General features: G+C 32.1%; 1 protein-coding gene across 1 annotated transcript in view; it reads right to left on the bottom strand.

The window, feature by feature from the left end:
* The window catches only part of LOC126967992 (fatty acyl-CoA reductase 1-like), a 29748-nt gene extending 23241 nt beyond the window's left edge, over positions 1–6507 (bottom strand). The window contains exon 1 of the mRNA XM_050812752.1: positions 6410–6507. Within this exon, the coding sequence (XP_050668709.1) occupies positions 6410–6486 (77 nt within the window). The 5' untranslated portion in view covers positions 6487–6507. The remainder of the gene's footprint in view (positions 1–6409) is intronic.
* Between the last annotated feature and the right edge of the window lie 3786 nt (positions 6508–10293).

The following is a 10293-nucleotide window of genomic DNA, read 5'->3' on the forward strand; positions in this document are numbered from 1 at the left end:
GGTTAAAGTAAATGAATACCAAATAATTATTTTCTAATCGTATGTTGTAATGTAGAGATGTCCGATAAAATTTCCTCACCGGCTTGTCAACACAGACTAGTCTCGGCTATAAGGCTCACCATTCGAATCTTCCATCTGCAAACAATGTCCATTTTACCCGTAGACTTGACAACTCGAAAATGTGTGACCAATTTTGAATTGTACGTTCGCTAATTGAATAATAATTAGAAGTCTAATTAGGTAATTCCAAGTGTGCTGACTATTTACAACTTGTCGATTAAAATCGGTAACGATAACAAAAGATTCGCTTTTTTGCTTGATGTATTTCCGTTAGAGATATTCTTCTCTCTTGCACACTTCGTTTGTCAATACGCTAGTTTATTTTTTTATGAAAATAAGTGATGAGATGAACAGGACCTTCATCTCATGGTTATTGATACGCTCTGCCCATAAAAATGCAGTGCCGCTCAGGATTCTTGAAAAACCCAAAAATTCTGAGCGGCACTACAATTGCGCTCGTCACCTTGAGACATAAGATGTTAAGTCTCATTTGCTTAGTAATTTCACTAGCTACGGCTATTTCCTTCAGACCGAAACACAGTAATGTTTACATATTACCATATCACGGCGTATAGGCGCCGTAGTTTATAGTAAGTCTATGAGATGACCAATATGAATAGCAAAGTGTATTATATTCAAGACATCAGTGTAAGTGTGTGTGTATTACGAATATTCTTCAAGTACCAAATCACATCATGCGTTATTACGTCAAAGAAGATTATACTGCGTGTGGCCTTGTAATATTACATTAAATCCGGACAAAAAAATCATTAATCTAACATTGATTAAATTTTTTTTAGCTTTGTTTGCTACTTCATCAGCATGGACCTAAATCTATCTTAGTATGTTTTTTTATACGCATTGTCACTTTGTTTATTGTTTAGTATGACAATTTGCACCATTGTTAATAACGGAAAAGGGCAATATTGTCAAAAATCAGAAATGAAACTTGCACTCAAATCTACGTCACCTATACCTTATGAAACAGATGTTTGTTAAAAGGGCCATGTCCCATTATTACATGAGTTATTTTACGTAACCTTGGGCGTGGGAGTTTTACCAGCTTGGAAGAGAGCTTGGATATGGAATAACCTTATAGACTATTCGGAATTATCACAGGCTTGTTTCACGTCCAACAAGTAACTACAAATTATGCCCAGAACAGTATTTTTTAATGTATAATATATTAAATAATGGTGAGTACGTAGGTGCTGACATTTTTGCGATGTCTAAGCAACGCTGTTTACAAGAAATCTCAATACTTAATTCACAAGAAAATAAAGTTGTATAGCATAAACACGAAAACACTCAATCACCCACACCCTCACTCGCCTACACTTATACACACACACACACATGCCTATTAAATACTATTATTATTAACGTACGTAAAAATACTAGCATAAAATAGCAGATGAATTCCTATTAAAGAATTGTAATTATTATTCTTACTCCTAAATTGGCTTATTTGTTAGTCTATTGTAATGTTATATAAACCTGTTGGATTATTAGTAAATAAATAAAGATAGGCTATATACATACATAGAGTAAAGTTAAGCAACACCATGAATCCAGTGCAGCTAAAGCTGAGTACTTTCTAAAGCTAAATATGGGTGCCACTGGCTCTGCGTTTCAGTTTGAACATGTGACTGCCACATTTACGTTCTACAAGATTATAGCCCTCACTTTGACAGTTTTCAAATAAATATCCATATGAGATTAAAGCACAACTAAAACTTAAGGTCATTGAGGCTCAAAATGACTTAATTAGTTAAATGGGGAATTTGCAGGTAGAATAAGAATAACTAAGTAAACAAAAAAAATCAATGTCATCTTAGTTACAGAGGTTTATGCAAATAGAATTAAATTACTAATTATAAAGTTAAGTAATCGCGCGTCATAGAGGTATTTATAAAGATAAATCGAAAGATTGAATCCCAGATAATATGATTTTCAAAATACTCTCCTTTACATTTTTAATATTTTTTCATGCGATCGTACCTTATTATTTTTTAAAACAGGAGGACCATAGATCTAAGGACATGTTTTCAAGGTGCTGATTGAATGCTATCACTGCCTCTTTGGAATTGGTAAAAGTGAAACCTCTCATAAAATCTTTGATTTTGGGGAAAATACAGAAATCACAGGGGGCTAGGTCGGGGCTATGTGCAGGATGGGTGACGAGTTGTACTTTTTAATAAATATTAATATATAATAATTTATAGCTTACTTAATAAAACTACTTGGAAAATTAGCAGGAAGCAATCCAAACATATATCACAAAGAAATTATATTATATTAATTTAATTTGAACTAAGTGATGTCATCACAATCATTTATATTTCCAAGCATAAATTAAGTAATTAAGAGATATTATCATAAATAATAGCTACTAAAAATGGAGTATAGGGAATAGAAGTTACAATTAAGCGAATATGAAAATAATCTAAAAAATGATATAACCTTGATAATAAACTAAACTATCACAATATTAGAAATTTATTTGTTTGCTATAGGGTATGTACCAATAATAGTAAAAATACTTACAAAATACGGTGTGTGTGGATTGACGCATCTACTATACTCAATAATTCTAGTTTTTAAGAATCATATTACGTTTATTTTTTTGAATTACTCGTGAAAGGTATTACTTTTAAGTATTGGAGGTTTGAGTATTTTTGTTGCGTCACTTTATATACATTTTAGTTGAAATGATTCATCAAACATTGAATCTGTAAATATTGTTTTAATAGGTGACAATGACTTTCTTGTCCTCTTTCTCTCATTAAAGCTCAACCCTTTGCGAAGTGGCAGTGAATGTAAAAAGAAAAGAAAACTTGACATAAATAAGTGTCATTTCCTTAACCTACATGAATAAAGTGATTTTGATTTTGGTTGATTTGATATTGCAACTTGGTAAACGTCATAAAGCAACATCAATTCGTAAAGGGGATCATCAATTTGACATGGAGAGACAAACTAACCGTTACTTTGAGAGAAGTTAAAAGGGCTCTTCGTGCCGTAGTTTTACTAGGGCCTTGTATCACAATAATACTTGCATCATACTGCTTCACGGCAAAGGAAGACGAACAAAAGACTACGAAGGAAGAAGAGTATATTATATCAATATTCATTTCTAATTTATCTAAACAGACAAATTAATAAAGAACAATTTAAAAAAAGAGTCTTTTTTACTAGCAGTTAAAAGGTATATAAATGTAAATCGAAAAGAAAGAAAATGAGAAAGGGTTAGTAAAATCTAAAAAGTATGTATACTAAGGCCAACGAGAGGAGATAAAGAATGTAAACAATGTTACATTATACTGAGTATTGTCATAAATTTGGCTGATTCGGACACTTCCGACGAATCATCTTTGTTCTAGAAATCGACAGTTATTAGAATAAGGAATGAATAATTTGTATATAATTTATTCAAATAAGAATGTTTTGAAGCCCTGAAACTTTGTTTATATTCTTCATCTCGTCTAGTTGGCCTTATTGTAGAAGCATCAAGACTCGAAAAATTTCGCTAAAAATTACTACTAGACATTTAACTAAACATTTTTGGAATAATATTCCATCAAGTGCATAAAAATCGCTTTATCAATCTTAATTTTATACTTGGAAAATTGGAATGATAATGGGAAATAATAAAAGTAGAATAAGTCTCCAACTAACATTTCTATTGACTCTGTGTCTTAGCCCTGGCTAAAATTATTGGTTAAAAGTGATGAAATTTGAATACTTTCAATTATTTGCGACGCGCAACAACGCGACATGCAACACACAGACGAAAAAGTTTAAGACGATGTAATAAAAGTTTCAATTTAAAAAAAAATAGTCAGCATTCTGTCTAACGTTTCAAACGTGAGAATTGAAAATACTAACAAAACTTATTTGCATAGTTAATTCAAAATTAAACAATATACCATTACAACATCTTGTATGTTTATATTGACAAAACGTGTGAATTGACGAAATTAACAACCGTTACTCATAGCGTTGGATAATATCTATATTTTTTGGCTGTAAACATTATATATACTTATTAAACTGATTAATACCAAAATTTTGGATATTTCTCGTTTGTCTTTTAAAAAGTTATAGACCTCTTTTTAGTAAAGTATTTTCAATATCAGTTTAAAGTTTTTTGATTACTGTAATAGTAACGGCAAATAGTCTGGTTACACTTATCGAATACAACCGGTTCAAAGTATAGTATACTTATAGGATGCTTGAAAGCACAGCTTGTAATATACTTTATATTTACTAAGGTCTAAGTCAAAAAAACTTTATTCAATCAGGCATAAATTAAGCGCTTTTGAATCGTCCTACCATATGGTCGGAAAAATTAGAGCTCGTGAGAAGAACATACAAGAAATTCAACGGGCACTCTTCAATCAATAGAGTATTTTACAATGGCTGTAATAGACAAAACAAATTTATTTGTTAGGTATTGCATCCAATATACGAATTGTGTTTGTTAAGAGCTTTTTAAGTTTCAAATATTTAATAAAAAGTAATAAAGAATAAATTGTATAAATATAAATTATCCTGTACTGAATGCATCAACCTTTAGAGCTTGACTTCATTGCTTTGTGACATGATGATCGTTATTCCTGTCATATCAGTAATCGCATTCAACAAATAGAATTATTTATTTAATAATTTTGGTGTTGTGGCTGCTGCTTCGACTGCCGAAGACGGCAAACGTCGCAAATATGTTGGTCTCAGTGAGTACACATACACCTTTGTGACCTTTGGTGTCGAGACACTTGGCTCGTGAGGCCCAGAGGCGCGGAGAATTTTCAAAATACTATCTTCGCGCCTATTTCGGTCAACGGCTCAGCCTAGCTATCCAACGCGGAAATGCTGCCAGTATTCTTGGTATGCTTCCACGTAATGATAGTTTTAATTTTATGTAGTCATAGTATCGTAAATATAGCTATAAGATTTGTTTTGGTTTATTAATAAATTTTGCAATTTTGACTTTCAGTTATTTGTTTTATTCAGCTTAGATAAGAAAGAAGGATACTTATAAAATTTGAGTGATTTTTGAATACGAGTTCCGACCCGGAACTAACGCGGCAGAAACAGCTCGCAATATCAATGTTGCGTTTAGAGAGGGGACTGAGAAACTGGATCGATCAGGGCAAGGATAGGGAAAAATTGTTTTTTTTTTAATTCATGTATAGGAAACAAACAGTATTATGATACTTAAATATTAACAAATCTTAAAACTTAAACTTTCACCAGTGAAGTTTCCAACAATTTATACGACACTTTTAGTTAAAAGGTAAGCAACGGTAAGATAAAAACCACATAACAAAAGTAATACAAATTAACAACTAATTACAAGCTATATAAGTTACACAATACTATACACGCCTATTATACAATACTATAATGAATTAGTTACAAATGAGATAAGTATTCAGAAAACAAATTTAAGAATGGGGTTAAAAAAAATCAGTAATTATTTAAATTATCACAAACCTATGATCTGAAAACATTTAACTTTCATGAAATATGTCAATATGACTGTATGCTCTATTATAACAGCTACATTATTATTATTAACTGTTTGGTGGTCTCAGCATGGTGTTATTCATAGCTTTCTCTGATATGGTCAAGTAATCACCGCAGATGTCTGTGACGAACTCAAAACAATGATAGCAAAACTAGCAGTGAAACAGCCCCGACCCATGAATCGATCTTCACCGTTATTTCTCCGTGATAACGTGAGACCACATACAGCATGAGAATTTATTCATTCCTATTAGATGGCAGCAATGTATAGATAGTAATGGTAAATATTTTTATTAAATAAATATGTTAAAAAAAACGGATTTCATTCAATTCATTCGAAATAATTTTCAGTACAAATTGGCAATTTTATACTTTAACCCCTAATATTAATGATTCGACGCGAGAACAAAATTGGTTTAAACTGTTTTATTTTCATGTAAGAGGACAAACGAGTGTGCGGATCACCTGATAATGAGTGATCACCGCCGCCCACAGAATTCTAGGGACGAATCACACGGGTGTTGAAAGCCTTTTAGAAAAGTGTATGCACTTTTTGTGAAGGTACTCACGCCGTGTCATCCTGGAACACCGAAAAAGGACGCTTATTCTATAGCTGAACTATTCTGAGCTGAGGTATTCGTAAAGGTTCATATGTATTTAAATTTTCCACAACAAAATTCCAAAAACCCCTCGATTCCTAAATTACACTTAAAATTAATTAATAATTGCTATATATCTGAACCAAGCTTAAAACCTATTAGTAGGTAGTCGCTACATAAACCGAGATATTACTTTAAATTTATTTTTTTACAATAAATACCTATTTGCATAACTTCTGCATTGCTTATAAATTTTACCACTCGTCGACATTGTAACACACCGCAATACACAAAACATATTGATAACTTGAAGCGCAAATGAATACTGACGTAGAAATCAAGTAATAACTTACTGTTATACCACTATCACACATTTTTTCTCTTAACTTAATGTTATTACGTTCAATACAATTAATTTATCAAGTGGTCACTTCTTATGGGAGTTTAAACCGCATCGTTACGTAACATGATGCTTCCATTAGAAAAAAAAACAATTGAAACGATTTTTAACCGTTATAATTTAATGCTTTTAAAAGGTTTTAAAATATTGTTTCAAATGCTTAGTAATATTTTTTTAAATCTACAAGTGAATTTGTTTATTTATTACTACTTTTGTTACTAAGAATAAAATATGTTTTATAATCAATTAAATATTTTATTCATATATAACCTTCCCTTACATTATTATATTAATATACATAAAATTTAAAAATAATAACCTAAGCTTTCCTCAATTTCAACAATTTCAATATTAAATAGTTCAACTTATAGTTAAAGCTATCACATCTGTCGGGCATCTCAAGACGCACACGGTTTTTTTTATTATACACTGACGCAGAAATGTATATTAGTAAATTGGGAGGTATATTTCCCTTCGATTATACTGCAAAAACTACCAAACCAATCGGAATAATACTTATACCATTAGATGAAATATTTCGGAGGTTTTAGTGTAATATAATTTATGGTGATAACTGATCCGAAATCTATATGTTTTTGACATAGAAATACCTTGACTTTTCATTACATATTATGATAATTCAAAGAAAAACAGGCGCGGGGTACTTAATATATGACAGAACAACGTTTGCCGGGTCAGCAGTAATCTATACATCTATACATATAAATAAAATTGGAGTGTCTGTTTTTAATATTGAAATAACCGTTTTTTTACTGCATGTATATGAATACATATAATAACATTCAACAACCAAAAAAACATTTTTTAAAATTATTGTCTGTCTGTCTGTTTGTTCCGGCTCTTTGAAATGGCTGGACCGATTTTTCCGAGACTTTTATTAGCAGGTAGCTGATATAATAAGGGGCAGCATAGGCTAAGTTTATTTTAGCAAAAAATAATTTATATGGCAAAAAAAAACGTCAGGGTCAGCTAGTTCTATAATATATACTAAAAGTAGGTGAGATATCAAAATCTGTATATAATATCCGTAATATTAATGATAATAGTTCAGTTTATTGATATTTTAGTTTAATTGCTGTGTAAACTGTATATTATGTAAGGTTTTGAGTATTTATTTCTCTGTTTCTCTGTTGTGACTTCCGTTACTTCTTCAATTTTATTACCTCATTTTTTTAAATAGTCCTACAAAAAAGCCCGCGACAGCATATATTATATACCTTTTATGCGTAAGCCATTATCGCCAAAAAGTGAAACATAAATATTTCATGCAATAAAAATTGATAATGAATTCTGGTATTTGAAGTAGATACATTTTGTCTTTTACAGTACATAATTTTAACAAATATTTGAATAGTTAGGACGATGACAATAAACAACCGAGTGCCCGATATTATGGTGCGGTCCGGTGGCGGCCGAATGGGACTGGCGAGGTGACGGCGGGAAGACTGCTGGCGGTGGAATTATTAATCTTAAATGCATACAGTTCAGTAAGTGAATTTTCAGTTACTATAAATATAAATTAATCTTCACTTCATTTGTTAAGGCTCCCACTGTAAACCAGCCCTGTAGTTTGCTGCAGCATGATGCTGAGTGAAAAATATACTAAATATAGGTCATATTTAGTATATTTTTTACAACAGTATAATTATGTAGATTGATTTAATTAGTTTTATGGTTTATTGTAGTGTATTGATCAAATAAAAGGTTAATTTCATTAAATTGCAGGGTCAAACCTTAAAGGTTGCAGGTATACATTTGGACACGTCATGTTTTTCCCACGGCCAGCTCTACGTGGCTTGCTCACGCGTTTCTAAATCTGCGTGTTTATGCTGACCGAAATGAATCTTTTAACATTACAAGCTTCCTATAACTTTTGCATAACCATGAATCATCATATACATTCATACCTATCTATCCTTTACAATGAATAATCATAAAATTACTTAGTTCCAGTTTACATACATTACACAATTAAGTTGTACGAATACTTGTAACTGGAGAACGGCTGGACCGAAGAAAATCAGGTATGTTATATTAACTTTTACCACATAAACAATCCATTTGAATTTGGTAACCCATCTGTTTTGTATATTTTCAGGGATAATGTTGTAAAAGCATATAGATCGCCCAATAGAGACTTACTGACTCGACTTAATCGAGTAGTAGGCATAAGAAGTTTATGTTTGTTCCTCGTGTTAACATTACACATACAATAACTTAAAAAGAACATTAAAAAATTCATAAATTCAAATTAACACCTTATTTTGTGGCAGTATTGTTCAGTCAATATTGTTTACGCTCACTAGAAGCTCGGATGCGAACACTAGGCAAATGCTTTTTGTTTAAGCAATTGAAATGCAATTATTTAGGAAAATGAGTAAAAACGTCAAGTTAGTTACACAATTTTGTCAATTAAAGGGGCATTTACCTCAAATACTACACTCCACCCTTCTTAAGTTTGGATATGCTGTTATTTGGATAGTTTTTCACAGAGCATTTTCTTATTGCGCAGCGTTGTATTCAAAGCGCGGTCGAAACACAATTGAATAAAATCTCTGCCCAATAGAAGCGTAGGCAGAGTTTTGCTTCGGACAATTTGTTAGCGTGATTGTGAGTCTAGCTGTTTATTTGAAGAGTCGACGCAAGATTTCCTATCGTCGACCCTACTTTTTTAAGCATAAAGCTAAAAAGCTTTATTATATTTATTATTTCGAGCTATAGCTTCGACCAATCAAATTAAACAAATATAACTTCCACACGTACTACATCAATAATACTTCATCTATCAAACACAACCAACATTCATTCATTATAATTCTACTTCTTGCACGCAACTCTTGCAAAACACATGGAAAACCATTGTAATTCTGTTAAGATAACCGAATATAAATCTTTCAAAAGAAAAAAAAATCCAAAGGATGCATATACTTTTTCCCTGAGTAGTTCATTCAGAAAACGTTGGCTGGAAGAGTGGTGGGGATGTATACCAGATCTCAATTACTGACAATAAATCGTGATCCGATCCACAATCGGCCAGGTTTTTATGACAATAAGGGGCGAGACGAGCAGTTTGTTCAGCTGTTGGTGATCAATAAGTCCTGCCTATTACAATGCAGTGACATTTATGATTCTTGGAAAACCCAAAAATTCTGAATGGTACTACAATTCCGTTCGTTACTTTGTGACATAAGATGTTAAGTCTCATTTCTCCTTGGTGCCCTTTTGACCAATAATGCTTCCACATTATTTCATGGCAGTAAAAGGCGTTGTAGTAGTACCGATAATCTAGCTGGCATCCTATGCAAAGAAGCTGGTAAAATGTTCTAAGTCGCCTCGTACGGCACCCATGGTTGTGAAGAAAAACTTGATGTACCTGCGTACTACAAGCGGACCCTAAGTAAATATGCCTACAAAAGATATTTGTACGTAGATAATGCGGACAGTGATGCAGTAGACAATATGTCCAATAAAATTACCTCACCGGCTTGTCAACACAGACTAGTCTCGGCTATAAGGCTCACCATTCGAATCTTCCATCTGCAAACAATGTCCATTTTACCCATAGACTTGACAACTCGAAAATGTGTGACCAATTTTGAATTGTACGTTCGCTAATTGAATAATAATTAGAAGTCTAAGGAGGTAATTCCAAGTGTGGCTGACTATTTACAACTTGTCAATTAA

Source organism: Leptidea sinapis, chromosome 14 (genome assembly GCF_905404315.1).
Source record: "Leptidea sinapis chromosome 14, ilLepSina1.1, whole genome shotgun sequence".
NCBI classification, from domain to species: Eukaryota; Metazoa; Arthropoda; class Insecta; order Lepidoptera; family Pieridae; genus Leptidea; species Leptidea sinapis.